The sequence below is a fragment of the Manacus candei genome, unplaced genomic scaffold (assembly GCF_025592945.1).
Source record: "Manacus candei isolate 608988 ecotype Guabito, Panama unplaced genomic scaffold, ASM2559294v1 h1tg000009l, whole genome shotgun sequence".
NCBI lineage: Eukaryota > Metazoa > Chordata > Aves > Passeriformes > Pipridae > Manacus > Manacus candei.
This window is the reverse complement of record NW_026138057.1, coordinates 2,697,110-2,713,241: the sequence shown is the minus strand read 5'-3', so window position 1 is coordinate 2,713,241 and position 16,132 is coordinate 2,697,110. Positions and strand designations below refer to the sequence as shown.

General features: G+C 67.1%; 2 protein-coding genes across 3 annotated transcripts in view; one reads left to right on the top strand and one right to left on the bottom strand.

Moving 5' to 3' along the window:
* SPTB (spectrin beta, erythrocytic) overlaps nt 1–7,121 on the top strand; it is a 19,481-nt gene extending 12,360 nt beyond the window's left edge. For both annotated transcript variants that reach the window (XM_051776893.1, XM_051776894.1), the window contains exons 26-36: nt 20–394; nt 541–785; nt 865–1,003; nt 1,082–1,166; nt 1,264–1,460; nt 1,548–1,657; nt 1,930–2,017; nt 5,188–5,357; nt 5,443–5,616; nt 5,687–5,729; nt 6,232–7,121. In XM_051776893.1, the coding sequence (XP_051632853.1) occupies nt 20–394; nt 541–785; nt 865–1,003; nt 1,082–1,166; nt 1,264–1,460; nt 1,548–1,657; nt 1,930–2,017; nt 5,188–5,357; nt 5,443–5,616; nt 5,687–5,729; nt 6,232–6,402 (1,797 nt within the window). In that variant the 3' untranslated portion in view covers nt 6,403–7,121. The remainder of the gene's footprint in view (nt 1–19; nt 395–540; nt 786–864; nt 1,004–1,081; nt 1,167–1,263; nt 1,461–1,547; nt 1,658–1,929; nt 2,018–5,187; nt 5,358–5,442; nt 5,617–5,686; nt 5,730–6,231) is intronic.
* PLEKHG3 (pleckstrin homology and RhoGEF domain containing G3) lies at nt 7,114–16,132 on the bottom strand. Its single transcript, XM_051777202.1, has 16 exons — nt 15,407–16,132; nt 12,593–12,906; nt 12,404–12,504; nt 12,236–12,305; nt 12,101–12,147; nt 11,873–12,023; nt 11,570–11,704; nt 11,295–11,477; nt 11,029–11,121; nt 10,857–10,943; nt 10,709–10,742; nt 10,516–10,623; nt 10,138–10,341; nt 10,012–10,019; nt 9,740–9,925; nt 7,114–9,266 (listed from the first exon to the last, which is right to left on the bottom strand). Exons 1-16 carry the CDS (start codon nt 15,786–15,788, stop codon nt 7,698–7,700), a joined length of 3,672 nt encoding a protein of 1,223 aa, XP_051633162.1. The 5' UTR covers nt 15,789–16,132; the 3' UTR covers nt 7,114–7,697.

Here is a 16,132-nt window from a genome sequence, read left to right as displayed (position 1 = left end):
TTCTCTCCCCTCCGTGCAGCTCCTGAGGGAGAAGTTTCGGGAGTTTGCGCGGGAGACGGGCAGCGTGGGGCAGGAGCGCGTGGACCGGGTGAACCTGACCATCGAGGACCTCATCGACGCGGGGCACACCGAGGCGGCCACCATGGCCGAGTGGAAGGACGGGCTGAACGAGAGCTGGGCCGACCTGCTGGAGCTGATCGACACCCGCATGCAGCTCCTCGCCGCCTCCCACGACCTCCACAAGTACTTCTACGACGGCGCTGAGCTGCTGGCCCTCATTGCCACCCGGCGCCAGGAGCTGCCCCAGGACCTGGGCGAGGATGCTGGCACGGTGGAGGCTTTTCACCGCATGCACAGCGCCTTCGAGAGGGATCTCCAGCTGCTGGAGGCACAGGTGAGGCTCCATCCCGGCATTGCGGATGCCAGCACTCAGCATTCCCAGTGGTCTAGTGGAAGGTGCCCCTACCCACAGCAGGAGGTTGGGCTAGATGGTCTTTAAGGTCCCTTCCACCCCGAACCATTCCATGATGCTCCGTGCAGGTGCAGCAGTTTCGGGAGACGGCGGCGCGCCTGCAGACGGCCTATGCCGGGGAGAAGGCGGCCGGAATCCAGGAGCAGGAGCAGGAGGTGTCCCGAGCACTGCAGGAGCTGCTGGAGGCGTGCAGCGGGCGCCGGGCACGGCTGGTGGACACGGCCGACAAGCACCGCTTCTTCAGCATGGCACGGGATCTGCTCTCCTGGATGGAGAGCACCGTCCGGCAGATCGAGACACAGGAGAAACCCAGGTATGGATGCGCCCGGCGGGCACCTGGGACGGGAACGGCACCGATGGCACTACTGAAGTTGGTGCCCCTCTGTCCCCAGGGATGTCTCCTCGGTGGAGCTGCTGATGAAGTACCACCAGGGAATTAGGGCCGAGGTGGATGCTCGGAGCAAGAACTTCACCACCTGCATCGAGCTGGGCAAGAAGCTGCTGCAGCGCAAGCACCAGGACTCGCCAGAGGTGAAGGAATCAGGGATGGGGGGTGACGGTGGATGGACGGTGCCACCAGGGCCACCCCCTCATGGCTTTCCCTCTCAGATCAAGGCGAAGCTGGTGGAGCTGGTGGACAAGAGGAAAGCCATGATGGAGACGTGGGAGCAGCGCTGGGAGCGGCTGCGGCTGCGTGAGTGCGCCGGGGGTGCCTGGGAAGGGCGCGGCGGTGCCGGGGGGGCAGCGGGGAGGGTGGGCCAGGGGCTGAGCTCTGTCCATCCCTCTCCCAGTGCTGGAGGTTTGCCAGTTCTCCCGCGATGCCTCGGTGGCCGAGTCGTGGCTCATGGCGCAGGAGCCCTACCTGGCCAGCAGCGACTACGGGCAGACGGTGGACGCGGTGGAGAAGCTGCTGAAGCGACACGAGGCTTTCGAGAAGTCCTCGGCCACCTGGGAGGAGCGAATCGCCGCCCTCAGGAAGCTGACTACGGTGAGGAAGGCTCGTGATGAGGCCTCTGCCGGCCCTGCCTCAGCTCCCCCATCATCCCTTAACACTTTCCCTCCTTTTCCCCTGCAGCTGGAGCTCCTGGGCGGGCGGTCGCTGCGTGAGGGGCTGGCGCGGGACGGGACAACGCGCTCCGAGGCTCCCGACTACCACCTGGATCTGGATGGGGAGCTGGATGCCGGGTAAGGGCTGCCACCACCATTCCACCTGGCCAGGGACACCATTTCCACATCGTTTTTCTCAAACCATTAAGGATTTTTTTTAACATTAAGGGGCTTTTTAGCAATTTGCCTTTTCCGAGCAACAAACTGATGCTCTTCAACAGCATGAAGGTCAAGCCTCACCCTTACAGGGTTTTCATCCCTTGGTGGGGACAGGAGAGCTGCAGCCAGCCCCAAATCCCTGCAGGATCACAGCTGGGATGGGGATGCTGAACGGCTGCTTCCCTGTGCAGGTCTGAGGAGGAAGAGGATGAGGAGGAGAAGAGAAAGGATGTGAGCACACAGGACACTTCAATACCCACCACGGATGGACCAGAGCCGGTCAGTTCTTGAGTTTAGCTTTTACCTTCCCCGACAGCCAAAACCTTCTCCCTGCATGTCCCACCATTCCTGGCACCCCTTGTGACTGTGACCACATTGTGCTGACGGCTCCCTGTGTCCCCAACCCTCACCTTGTCCTTGCCTTGAGTTGAATAAATGCTAAATTACCCCAAAAAGGCCAGGCGGGCAGAGGGGTGCTGCAGGTCCCCTTTGCCCCAGCTCCTGGGGTGACATGGGGGGTGGCACCCGTGGGTGCACGTGTGTGTCTGGGATCGGTGCAGCAGTCAGAGCTGAAGTGTCTGCCCTGGAGTGGGCAGATCCCGGCTGCTCCAAGGGACATCATCACTCTATGGGGCACTGTCACCCTGTGAGGCATCGTCACTCCAAGGAGCATCGTCACCCTGCGGGACATCGTCACCCCTGGGGCATCGTCACCCCCTGGGGCATTGTCATCCAGAGGGACATCATCACCCCGTGGGACATCAGCACCCTGCGGGGCATCGTCACCCCGAGAGACACCATCACTGTATGGGGCATTGTCACCCCATGGGGCACTGTCACCCTCTGGGGTATGGTCACCTCGTGGGACATTGCCACCCTACAAGGCATCAGCACCCTGTGGGGCATCGTTACCCCCACAGCATTGTCACCCTGCAAGGCATCGTCACCCCACAGGGCACTGCCCCCCTCGGGTGTTGTCACCTCATGTGCCAGCCCCCTTGTGCCTGCTGCCAGCCTCTCTGCTCCTCCTGCCTGCTCTGCCTACATGATGGGGACATGATGGCTTTCTGGAGGCTTTGCCTGCTTGGGGACAGGAACCCCTTCTGCCTCTTCTGCCTGCTTGGGGACAGGAACCCCTTCTGCCTCTTCTGCTTGCTTGGGGACACGGGTGTCTGCTGGCTCCCAGGGGACAGGAACGTTTTCCCCTGCCTGGGGACAGGATCCTCGAGTACCTACACAGGGACTAGATCATTTGTGCCTGCTCAGGGCTCTTCTGGTTCTTCGGGGACAGGGTGCTGCTCTGCCTGCTTGGGAACACAGCCACTTTCATCTGCTTGGGGACAGGAGCCCCCTCTGCCTACTGCCAGCCTGCTCAGGGACATGGGCATCTTCTGGATCCTTGGGGACAAGATCACTTTCCCCTGCCTGGGGGCAAGATCCTGGAGTACCTACATGGGGACAAGAGCGTTTCTGCCTGCCTGGGGACATGGGCATCTGCTGGGGACAGAGTCCTACTCTGCCTGCTTGGGGACATGGTCACTTTCAGCTGCTTGGGGACAGGAGCCCCTTCTGCCTGTTCAGGGACACGAGCACTTTCTGGCTCCATGGGGACAGGGTCCTGCTCTGCCTTCCTGGGAACTTGGGAATCTGCTGGCTCCAGGGGACAGGGTCCTCTCTGCCTGCTCAGGAACATGGATACTTTCACCTGCTTGGGGACAGGAGCCCCATCTGCATGGAGACACGGGCATCTCCTGGCTCCTTGGGGACAGGATCATGTCTGCCTGCCTGGAAACAGGGCCCCTGAGTACCTATTCGGGCCCAAGATCATTTCTGCCTGCTTGGGGACACGGGTATCTCCTGGCTTCCTGGGGACATGGACTCTGGCCTCGCCCCTCCTGTGGCACCCAGCTGGATGGGCATCCCTTTTACTGGGGACCACGGCCCCTGACTGCACCTCTCGCTGTCCCCAAGGCCTTGGGCTGGCAGCAGCAGCAGGGTGGCTCCCAGGACTGCTCACCTGGCTCGGCTCAAACTCATCACCCCACATCTGGGGCACCACTGGCACTGAGATCTGGGGGGCCTGGGGCTGGACTGTGTCCCAGCTGCTCACTGGGATCCTTCCAGTAGCCACCAGTTCCCATGTACTGGAGCTGGGGTGGCTTCACTAGCACTGTGCTGAGGGTCCCTGCTGCTTGCTGGGGCCTTCCCAGCAACCACCAGTTCCCACATTCCGGAGCTGATGAGGTCACTGTCACCGAGATCTGGGGGTCCCAGGGTTGGAGCATGTCCCAGCCACTCACTGGGGTCCTCCCAGTAGCCACCAGTTCCTGAATATTCAAGCTGGTGGGGTCACTGACACTGTACTGAGGGTCTCAGGGCTGGACCATGTCTGAGATGCTCACTAGCGTCCTCCCAGTAACCACCAGTTTCCAGATATCAGAACTGGTGGGGTCACTGGCACCTCAATGAGGGTCTCAGCCATCACCAAAGCCCTCCCAGTAGCCACCAGTTTCCACATACTGAAACTGGTGAGGTCATTGGCACTTCAATGAGGGTCTTAGCCATCACTGGAGTCCTCCCAGTAGCCACCAGTTCCTGAATATTCAAGCTGGTGAGGTCACTGACACTGTACTGAGGGGCTCAGGGCTGGACCGTGTCTGAGATGCTCACTGGGGTCCTCCCAGTAACCACCAGTTTCCAGATATCAGAACTGGTGAGGTCATTGGCACCTCAACGAGGGTCTCAGCCATCACTGGAGTCCTCCCAGTAGCCACCAGTTCATGAATATTCGAGCTGGTGGGGTCACTGACACTACTGGGGGTCCTAGGGGTGGACTGTGTCCCAGATGCCCACTGGCATCCTCCCAGTAGCCACCAGTTTCCATATATTGAAACTGGTGGGGTCATTGGCACTTCAACGAGGGTCTCAGCCATCACTGGAGTCCTCCCAGTAGCCACCAGTTCCTGAATATTCAAGCTGGTGGGGTCACTGACACTACTGGGGGTCCCAGGGGTGGACTGTGTCCCAGATGCTCAATGGAGTCCTCCCAGTAGCCACCAGTCCCTGAATATTCAAGCTGGTGGGGTCACTGACACTGTACTGAGGGTCTCAGGGCTGGACCATGTCTGAGATGCTCACTGGGGTCCTCCCAGTAACCACCAGTTTCCAGATATCAGAACTGGTGGGGTCACTGGCACCTCAACAAGGGTCTCAGCCGTCACTGGAGTCCTCCCAGTAGCCACCAGTTCCTGAATATTCAAGCTGGTGGGGTCACTGGCACTGCGACCTGGGGGTGACCCGCCCCCAGGCCAGAGCTCGAGGACTGTGACCCTCTGGTGACAGTGACCCACGTACCCGGTGCCACCACGGGAGGGGACACCACCTCGCCGCGCATCCCTCGGTGGCGGTGGGTGACGCCGCGGCGTAACCGCGCTGTTGCTTTGCGACAGCTGGCGCCGAGGACGGGCGACGAGGAGCCGGTGTCACCAACCCCGCGGCCACCACGGGAGGAGCCGGAGGAGCCGGCCACGCTGCCGGCCCGCGTCAGCAGCGTCCAGCTGGAGGGCTACCTCGGCCGCAAGCACGACCTGGAGGCGGCCACCAAGCGCGCGTCCAACCGGTAGGCAGGGCGGTGGCGGCGGCGGCGGGGCCCGCGGTGTCCCCGGGCGGGGCGGTGACACCAGGGTGACCCGGTGCTGGCGCAGGTCGTGGAGCACGCGGTACTGCGTCCTGCGGGGCGGCCAGCTCGCCTTCTTCAAGGACGCCAAGAGCCGCGCGCTGGGGCTGCCGTGCCAGGGCGAGGAGCCCCTGGGGCTGCGCGACGCCCGCTGCGAGGTCCCCGCCGGCTACAAGAAGAAGAAACATGTCTTCAAGCTCAGGTGAGGGCACGGCGTGGCGCGGGGGGCACGGTGGGCACGCCTGGCACTGGCCTATGTCCTCTGTCCCCAGGCTCAGCAACGGCAGCGAGTGGCTGTTCCATGGCAAGGATGAGGTGAGGGGTGGCCTGGGGGGACACACGGGGTGGCTGGGGGACACGGTGGTGACCAGCAGTGACCGGGGGGACAGAGGGTGGCCAGTGGTGCTCAGGGGACACAGGGGTAGTAGCCAGAGAGGTCCAGAGGGACACAGGGTGGCTGGCTGTTCCCAGGGGACACAGTGGGACACCACTGGTGCGCAGGGGACATGGTGGCCAACAGTGATCAGGGGGATGTGGGGTGGCTGGTGGTGCCCAGGGGGACACAGGGGGATAGTAGCAGTGCCCAGGGGACACAGGGGTGGCCAGGGTGACACTGGGGGGCCAGTGATGGTCAGCAGACACAGGGGTGGCAAGAGGTGCCATAAGGACACAATGAGGGGCTGGCAGTGCCTCAGGGGAATGTGGGCAGCTGGGGAAGACGTGGGGCAACTGGTATCACCCTGGGGGACACGGGGGTGGCCAGGAAGGTGCTGGGGGGACAGGGGAGCCCCTCCTGATCTCCCTCCTGTGCCCGCAGGAGGAGCTGCAGGCCTGGCTGCAGGGGCTGAGCGCGGCCATCACCGAGTGTCGGGGCAGCTGGGGGAAGACGCAGAGCCTCCCCCTGTCCCTGCCCCCGGCGCCTCCCGAACCCCCCCTGCCCCGCAAGGACAAGGAGAAACGCTTCAGCTTCTTCCCAAAAAAGAAATAACCCCCCCGGATGGCGGGCGGGGGGGAGAGGGACACCCCACGTCACACCAGCGGGGCCACGCGTGTGTAAGGACACGCGTGTGCGGTACCTGTACAGGTGCCACCGGGTCTAGAGGGCACGTGGGGGGGGGTCACACACGTGGGCGGGAGCCCCCCCCCGGCGAGCACACGTGTCCGTGTGCACAGGTGTATATATATATATATATATATATATATATTTGTATTTATATATATACATACATTTACACGTTTCAGGCACACGCCTGTGCGGAGGCGAGCGCAGGTGCCCCCCCCCCAGGCGCGTGCCCCTCGTGCCCACGCGTGTCCCTGCACGCACACGTCTGCACACGTGTGTCCCCGCATGCAGGTGCACCCCCGGCCCCCCCCGCAGCACGCACGGCACGGGTGTGCATGGACCCCCACCCAGCACCCACACGGGGGAGTGCGCGGGTGCTCCCCAAAGCCATAAACCCCCCCCCCCCGCAGCACGTGGGTGCAGAGGGGGGACCCCCCCCGGCCCCCGCGGGCACCAACCAAAGAGCGTCGGCCCATGGGGGCCCCTCTCCAGCACCCCCCGCCCCGTGCCCCCCCCAGCCGGGGTGGGGGGACCCCCCCTGCACCCCGCGGCCGGGCCAAGACACCTCGGGGGGGGGGTGGGCGACCAGAGAGGAACTTTGGGTTCAGTTTGGGGTTTTTTTTCTAATAAAGATATGAAAGCGAGCGGGGTGCAGTGCTAGGCACCGGGGGGGAGAGGGGGGCTGGGGGGCACTGAGGGGACATGGGGGGCCCCTGGTCCTGGGCACAGGGGGAGGTTCATGGGCTGCCCCTTTTTCCAGGTAGGTTGGGGGTCCCCAGGGTGCTCTTTCTGCCAGGTGGATTGGGGGGTCCACAGGGTGCCCCTTCTTCCAGGTGAGTTGGGGGTCCACGGGGTGCCCCTTCTTCCAGATATGTTGGGGGTCCATGGGATACTCCTCCTGGACAAGTTCGCTGTCTGTGGGGTGCCCCTTCTTCCAGGTACATTGGAGGTCCATGGGATACTCTATCTCCTGGACACGCTCGCTGTCCATGAGGTGCTCCTTCTTCTGGGAGGGCTGGGGGTATCCATGGGGTGCCCCTTCTCCTGGGCAAATTGGGAATCCCCAGGGTGCTCCTTCTCTTAAACAACCTTGGGGGGCCGTGGGGTGCCCTTTCTTCCAGGTAAGTTGGAGGTCCATGGGGTGCTCCTTCCCCTGAGGGTCCGTGGGGTGCTCCTTCCCCCGGGGGTCCACAGAACGCCCCTTCTCCCCGTCCCCCCTCCTAGCTGGCAGCGTCGAGGCTCTGAAACTTCTGCCGGAGGTCCCTGACGAGGCCGTGGCGGGGGGGCTCGGGGGTGTCGGGGGGCTCGGGGCAGCGCCGCCGGTACTCCTCGGAAGCCTGGTAGGCTTTGCAGCGCTCCACCACCGCCTTCAGGCAGATCTTCTCGCGGGTGGTGGGCGAGCGGATCTGCACGTACGTGGGGGGCTCCGGCAGCCGCTCCAGCACCAGCACCCGCTGCCCGGAGCCCAGGGGGGCTTCCGCCGCCACCCACAGCGCCCCGTCGCTGCTGTGCCTCGCCGGCGCCGGGCTCCGGCTGTCGGACCCCCCGTTGGCCTCGGCGCTCCGGCTCCGGCCGCCGCCGCGCTCCTTCCCGACGGGGCGCCCGCCCCGAACGGGACCCTCGGGCGCCGAGCGGCTGCGGCTCACGGGCGGGGGCCGGGGGGCGCCGAAACGGGCACGGAGCTCCCGCACGTCGGGCCAGGTGAAGGGCTCGGCACCCACGGGGCTCGAGGGGCTGCGGGGGGGACACGGGGACGGGGGCACCGCCAGCCCTCCTCCGTCCCGCGGCGCAGCCGGCGAGGGCGTGCTGGGAGGGGGGTCCCCGTCCTCCCGCGGCAGCGGGGGCCGGCGAGCGCCGGCGCGGCGGCTCTTGATGCGGAGGCTGTACTGCCGTGCCAGCTGGTACACCTTGGTGCCCAGGTGAGGGGGTGTCAGCAGCAGCTGGGAGGGCGGCCCCGGGGGTGACCCCCCGGGGCCCACATCATCCTCCTCCAGGATGAGGAGCGGCTCCGGGGGCTGCACCCCGTTCTCCTGGCACGGCTCCGGCGCCTCGGGCTGCGCGGGGGGCTCGGGGCTCCCGGGGGGCCGCGGGAGCCCGTTGAGGCGGGACACGGAGCTGCGCACCAGCCCCTTGGGGATGAAGGAGAGGCTCTCGCGGCGGCGCACACCGAAACCGGCGTCGCGGTGCTCGGCGTGGCCGTAGTAGCTCTTGATCTTGTCGAGGAGCAGGCGGTCCCGGTTGGAGAGCAGCGATTCCCGGCGGGCTCTGGCGAAGGGCTCGGGCGAGGGGATGGTGCTGCAGGAGCCCCCGGGCTCCCCGGATTCGAGCGGGGGGCCCCCGTCCAGGCTGAGGGTGCTGCCGCCGTGGCTGGGGGCGCGTCCCAGCGGCCCCTCCAGTGCCAGGCTGCTCCGCCGGGACAGGCTGCTGCCGCCGCCGAACCGCTCGGCGATGACGCTGGCCTGGTCCAGCACCGAGGGCGGCAGGATGCTGGCAGCTCCTTCCTCCTCCTCTTCCTCCTCCTCCTCGCTGCTCAGCACCTGCAAATCCTCCGCAGCGCGCTCCGGCTCCCTGTCCCCACTGGGCAGCGCCGGGGGCCCCGCCGGGGACGGGGATTTGGGTGCCTCTGGCACCTCACGGTGCTCCCCGGAGCTGCCAGCGGGTGAGTGGGTGCTGGGTCCCTGGGGACCCCCAGGTGGGGGCTGCAGGGCTGCACTGACCTTCTCACAGCTCCCTGGCCCCCAGCTGCTCGGCCGTTTGGGTCCCTCCAGCACCCATGAGTGCCCCCCGGCCTGGGTGAGAGCAAAGGTGGGGTGTCACGAGCTGAGGGGGCACTGGATGCTCCAAGTAGGGGGAGTCCCAGCCAAACCACAGCTTAGGACCCTGCAGTGGCCCTGGGAGCAACACAGGGTGCCCTGGTACTGATGTGGGGTACCCCAGCAGTGGTGTGAGATGCTCTGGGAGTGATGGGGGGTACCCTAGAAGAGATGTGGGATGCCCTGGGAATGATGCTGGGTGCCCTGGAAACAATATGGAGGGCCCAGGAGTGATACCAGGTGCCCCGGGAGTGACAGTGGGTGCTCTGGGAGTCATATGGGGTGCCCTGGAAACAATACGGAAACACCCCGGGAATGACACTGGGTCCTGCCCAGGGAGGGATGTGGGGTGCCCAGGAAGTGATGGGGGATGCCCCAGGAGCTATACTGTGTGCTCTGGGAGTGACATGGGGTACCCCAGAAGCGATCTGGGGGACTGAGGTGGGTACCTGCTCTTCCTGGGGCTCCACCAGCCGATTCCCAGCCTCAGGCAGCTCTTCCTGGCAGTCCTTGCCCAAAGCCTCCTCTCCCTCCTCCTCCTCTTCCTCCTCCACCATGCCCTCAGCCGCCGCCCAGGCTCTGGGGTGCTGGGGGGGCTCCCCCCCTTCCAGGAGTGCCCCATCGCTGCCAGAATGCTGCGCGGGGGCGAGGGCAGGGCTCAGCGCCCCGTGCCAGGGCTGGGGGGCACTGGGCACGCCAACCCACCCACACCCAGCCTTACCTTCAGCCCTGCCAAACAGGAGAGAGAAAAGCAGAGATTAGGGGGGTGCAGCATCCCAAAATTGCCCCCACAGCCCCCAGCCGCCCCTCTGCCTGTCACGCCGGTGCCGCAGCCCTGCCAGCTCACCTTGCTCGCACAGGTGCCACAGGTTGTGCTTGGAGGGCTCTGTGGGGAGGTGAGGTGACAGTGGCATCACCCCTGTGTCCCCAAACTTGTCAGCACCCCGAGCCCCCCGAGCCTTGCTGCCATTCGCACCCGACTGCCTGCGCCCCCCGTGTCCCTGCAGCCGTTCCAGGAGTGTCTCCATGTGCTCCTGGTGCTGGAAGGGCTCTGTGGGGACAGGAACAGGGACACCATCAGCAGCCAGTGCCACCCTCCCTGCAGGCATTGGTGTCACCCAGCCATGGCTTGGCCTGGGTAAGTGGTGGAGGTGGTGTGGTATGGACACTGGGGACAGTGGGAACACGGAGGACAGTCAGGACACTGGTGACACGCAGCTCTCACCAGACTGCCGGCGTCCCTGGAGTGGCTCGGTGGCAGCGTCACCCAGGGGCTGGCAGGACCAGCTCTTCTTCAGGCGCTCGGGGCTGCAGCGGGGCAGGCGCGGGGGGTCTGTGGGGACAGGGGATGACACGGGGGAACACGGGGGGGACAGAGGAGGGCAGGGAGGGAATGGCGGGGTGCCGGTGCCACTCACAGAACAGGTCCATCTCCAGGATGGCTTCCTTAGCCTAGGTGGGGGGAGGATGAAGAGAGGTGGGGGTGAAGGCAAGGTGCAGCTGCCTCCCACTCGCCATGCTGGGGGGTCCCCGGTGGCACCAAGGTGCCATCCACCTCACCCTCACCTTCTGGGGGATGGTGGCGTGGTGGTTCTCCAGGATGAGCCGCTTGATGTGGTGGGTCCACATGCGCTTCTCCTCCACACTCTTGGCCTGAGGGGCACAGGGAGGGCACTGGGGTCAGGCAGGGGGCTCCCAGGGGGGTCCCCAGGGTGCCCAATGCCCCGTGCCCCATTACCTGCAGGCTGTGCTGCTGCTTGCCGTGCTTGTAGTGCGCCAGGCTGAAGCACAGCGAGTCCCTCGTGCTCTCGATCAGCATCAGCGAGGAGCACTGCAGGGAGAGGCATCGGCATGTCCGGAGTGCACCGGGACTCCCACCCCAGAACCCACCGAGGTTCCCGACACCCACTCCGTTCCTCCATCCCTGGCATCCACCGGGGTCCCCAGCACTGAGTGGGCTCCCTCATGCCCAGCACCCCCCAGTGCCCCATCCCCGTCCCGCACCGGGATGTGGCTCTTGTACACGTAGTGGTCCCCGCGGCGCTTGGTGATGAGCAGGGCCTTGTCGAAGAGGAAGAGGGCACGGTCGTGGCGCACCCGCTGCGCCCGGAAGGTGCCCTCCAGCACCAGCTCCCCGTAGCTCGTCAGGTCCGGCCCCTTCCAGCCCAGCAGCAGCGACTGGATCTCCTGCACGGACACACAGGGGACACAAGCATCAGGACACCTGCCACCGCGCCCAGCCGGTGCCCCCCCGGCAGCGGTGACCCCCCGGTGCCCACCTGCTGGCGGATGGCGTGCTCGTGCTTGCGCTTCATGTCGTTGATGTACCAGGCGACACAGGTCATGGTGTCGATGGCCTCCAGCACCAGCTCGTAGTCGTCCCCTGCCTTGTGCTCGAAGTGCCGGGCGATCTCCTGGGCACAGCACGTGCCATCAGGGCAGTGCCCGCGGGCACGTCCTGCCCGGGGTGTGCCAGGGAAATGTGCCCTGTCAGGTGCCCGGACTGCTCCAGGGAACCTCTGCCAGGTGCCCGTGCCACAGTGGGTGCCCACACTGCGCCGTGCCACGCGCCGGGCGCTCACCTGGAGCAGCAGGTGGTACTTGAGGATCCTCTGGACGGGCTTGAGCAGGTAGGCCCCGAGGGGCAGCGCGTGCCGCAGCCGCTCCTGGCATTCCCGCAGGAACCGCGCCTGGACCTTGCTCCTCATGCACTCGGCCAGCGCTGCCACCGAGCTGTGGGCAAGGGAGCGGGCTCAGACCCCTGCCCACCTCTGCCCACCCCCCTGCCCACCCCCTTTGCCCCCACTCACCTGGGGTAGTTGTTGCAGTACTGGGTGTAGATGGTGAATTCCTGGCTCTGCGGGCAGAGGGAGCATGGCGAGACCTTGGCACGGCCCCGGTGCCCCCCTGGAGCCCCCCACGCCCCTCACCATGCCCGCCCTTACCCGGGTGACAAAGCACACGGCCACGGCCACGGGGTCACTGGCGCAGCTCTCCAGGTTCTGCAGGAGGGTGCTGGGGGGCACAGAGGGGACAGGGTGACCACAGCCCCCCCCACTCACAGGACAGGGTGGCACTCCAGTGCCCCTCCCCAGTGGCACCCGCTCGCCCACCTGCTGAGCTCGTAGATGTCCTCGATGTTCCCGAAGAGCGCGCTGACCTGCTCCGGCCGCAGCACCGGCTCCTCCGCGTCGATGATCTTGCCCAGGTAACCCTGCCAGGCACCCACGGTGGCAGTGACGCCCCCCAGACCCCAAACCCCACCCGAGGGGTGTCCCCTTGGGTGCCCCCCCTGCACCCACCTCCACGATGCTGCGCAGGTCGCGGGCGTAGGTGCGCTCCGACTCCACGATCTCCAGCACCACACGGTCCAGGTAGCTGGGCTTGGCCCCAGGACTCCCGAAAGGTGCCAGGGGGTGCCCGCTGCGGGCACCCGGCCACCCCCCCGGGGCCGCGTTGTTGTTGGTGTTGTGGAGCCCCTCGGCCCACGGCTCGGTCACGGCACCGGCCGGATCCTCCATGGCACAGCCGGGCTCCGGGCTCAGGGCAGGGCGCTGTGGGCAAGCGGGCACTGGCATCCCGGCATCGCCTGGCACCGGCGGGGCACAGGGCGGCTCTGCGGGGAGAGCGGCGGGGTTAGGGGGTGCGGGGATCCCCCAGATCTGGGTGGCATGTGGCACCAAGGGGGGTCACCCTGATGGTCAAACCCCCCCCCCCATGCCAAGGGGTGCCAGCATCCCCCAACCCTGAAAATCCCCGGATACAGCACAAAGGAATCTTGGCACAGCCCACTGCAATGCTGAGAATGGAGGGTTCAGCCCCCCCTCCTCACCCCACACTCAGGGACTGTGCTGGGACCAAGTGGGACCAGCGCCATCGCCCCCACCCACCGGGGCCGTGCGTCAGCGCCGCGCCCGCGGGACACCTTCCAGGTGAGCTCAGTGCCGGCTCGCCCTTCCGGACCACCAGTGCCACCGGGATCCTCCCGCGCCACCGAAACTGCTCGGTGCCACCAACACAGCTGAGGCACCAAAACACAGCGGCCGGCAGCAAAGCACGTGGGAACAGCGAGGCCACCGAGCCTGGTCACCCCGGAGAGTGGCCCTGGGGACGGTGACCTTGAGCCAGGCCACGTGCTGTGCCGGGGACATGGCCACCCGAGCCCCCCGGCACCCCCAGCACCGGCACCCAACCGGTCAGGCCGGTTCCTGCCGGCGCCTCCCCACACCCACCGTGCCGCCTGGCCGCCATCCTGCCACCGCCCTCCCCGGGGCTTCCCCAGGCACGCCAGGAGCCCCCCAAAAAGCCACCGTGGTGCTCCCCAAGTGGGGTCCAGCCCCACAGCCCCAGCGGTGCCACGGCCTGGGACCCTGGGTGCCGGCACAGCTGGCTCTGCCGTGAGGCACCTCCTGGGCACCCCAGATGATTTGGTGAGCAGCCCCCCCAAACCTCAAATTCTTTAGCCCCACAGCCATAGGGCACCCGGCCCCACGGGCATGCCGACTCCAGGGGGACACCCAGCCCCATGAGCAGCCCGTGACACCGGGGCCCCCGAGCATCCCCCCCCGGCACGGTCTGACCTCCATCCCACTCTCCTGGGGGACAAGAAGGGACTCCCAGGTGGCACTGGGGGACCAGACGGGGGCTCCCCCACGTGACACCCGGCCGGGGATTTGTGGCCACTGCAGTTCGTCCCCAAAAGCCAGCCCCGGCCACCCTAATCCGCTCAGAGCACCGGGATTACGGCGCCGTTCCCACGTCACCGGGACCGTGGCCACTCGCCTCGGCCCTCTGGCCACCTCCGTCCCGCCCCGGCGAGCGGGGGAGGGGGTTGATCCTCTTACTCCCCCAGTGTCACCTCGGTGGGCACACGGCTGTCCAGAGCCCCCCGGCTCCCGCCTGCTCCGGGTGGGATTAGCCCTGATTTTCATCCCCCGACCCGCCGCAGCCCCCGGGTACCCCCAGCCCCCGGAGTGCCGACCAGGGTGCAACCGGGGGCTCCCGAAAACTCCCCAGCGGGGGAAACTGAGGCAGGGGCCGGGGTTGTGCCGGTGCCGGCGGGAGGGAGGTGGGAGGTGGGGTTTTCTCCCCGCCGTGGGATCCGCCTGCTCCGTTGCACATTCCAGCGCGGGAGTTGGGGCGCGAGGCACAGCCCACGGCGTTTTCCCAGGATCCCGGCACGGCACGGCACGCCGGGAGAGGGGCCGAGGCGCGCCAGCCCGCCGGAGCCATATAAGGGCAGGCGGTTCACCATTTCCAGGCATTTTCCAGAATCCCAGCGGCCTTGGGAGCGGGGAGGTCCCCGCGGCTCCAAGCCCAGCTGCCACGGCCGTCGCTCCCGTCGCTCCCGGCCCCGGCTGGCACCGCCGGGCCCGGCGGGCACGGGCTGGGCGCCGGCGCTCCCGCCCGCGGGGACACCGGGGGTCCGGCACGACGGGGGTCCCCGTGTCAAGACATTCCCGGGACGCGGCGGCATCGACTCCGCGGGGCTGCCAAAGCCTCTTAGTGCCCGGCGCCCGTGGCGTCCCACCGCCTAATCCCAACGGAGGGGCGCGGAGCACCCCCACCCCACACCGGGACCCCCGTCCAGGGGTCACCCCGCGTGCCCCAGCCTGTCCTGCACGCTCCGGCTGGGCCTGGGGACCCCCCACGTTTCCGTGGGTGCCTGTCCCGGGAGTTTCCCAGCACTCCCAGAGCCCTCAGTCCACTGCACCCCCCGGGACCCAGCCCTGGTCACCCCAGGATCCACAGCTCCCGTGGGGACCCCCAGCTCCTGCCTCACTGGCACCCTCAGCTCCGGGCATCCCTGGATCCGCGAATCCTGCCCTTCCAGGACCCGTGGATCCTGCTCCACCGAGACCCACGGATCCTGCCCCACGGGAGTGCAACGGCTCCAGCCCTACCGGGACCCACGGATCCTGCTCCACCGGGTCTCAGGGATCCCACTCCACTGGGATGCAACGACTCCCGCCCCACCGGGACCCCCGGATCCCGCCTCGCCGGGACCCTCGCTGCCGGGCACCCCCGGGACCGCCCCCTCCCGCCCGGTGGGGACCCCCGGCTCCCCCCCCGCGGCCCCCACGGCCGTGCCCCGCTCCCGCCCGGGCCGGACTCACCGCGCTCCGGTCCCGCCGCCGCCGCCCCAGCCCGTCCCGTCCCGCCCCGTCCCGGTCGTGCCCGCAGGAAGCGGTGGGAGCGCCCCGGGGCGGGGACAGTGGCCGCCCCGCCCGGCCCCGGGAACGGGGACTCCCGGGAATGGGAGCGGGATAGGATCGCAGGGAGCCTGGGCGGCGTGTGGGGCACGGTCCGGTACTGTCCCGGTCCCTGTCCGAAACAAGTACGGTCCCGGTACAGCCCAGATACTGTCCCGGTACGGTCCGGGTGTGGCCCAGGTACTGTCCCGGTGCCGGTACGGTCCAGGTATGGTCCCGGTACAGTCCAGGTACTGTCCCAGTCCAGTCCAGGTCCCGGTATGGTCCAATTACTGTCCTGACCCATTCCTGGCACGGTCCCAGCACTGTCCTGGCACAGCCCTGACGCTGTTCCAGGATGCACCGATGCACAGCGTGGGGGGATCCCACACCCACAAGGGCACCCGCGGGGTCACTGCCCCACCACGGGCACCGCGTGCCACCAGCCATGGGGTGGATGTGGGGCACCCCCCGGTGCCGGGGCAGGGGGGGGTACACCCAGTCCCCCTCTATCCCACCTCTACCCCTTCCGTCGCCAGCGCCCTGCTCTGGCACTGCCGCGATGCCTGAGCCCCCAAATCCGGCTGTGCCAGCTCCCCACGGCTCCCACAGCCACACGGGGGTCTTTGACCCCAAATAAGGCTGAGGGGG

Excerpts from the sequence above, each read along its gene's own strand:
- PLEKHG3 (XM_051777202.1), bottom strand. The coding sequence starts at position 15,788 with ATGGGTCAGGACAGTAATTGGACCATACCGGGACCTGGACTGGACTGG. Across the intron at positions 12,306-12,403 it reads GACATCTACGAGCTCAGCAG|CACCCTCCTGCAGAACCTGG; the intron begins GTGGGCGAGCGG and ends TGTGCCCCCCAG. Across the intron at positions 10,342-10,515 it reads CCAGGGACGCCGGCAGTCTG|AGCCCTTCCAGCACCAGGAG; the intron begins GTGAGAGCTGCG and ends CTGTCCCCACAG.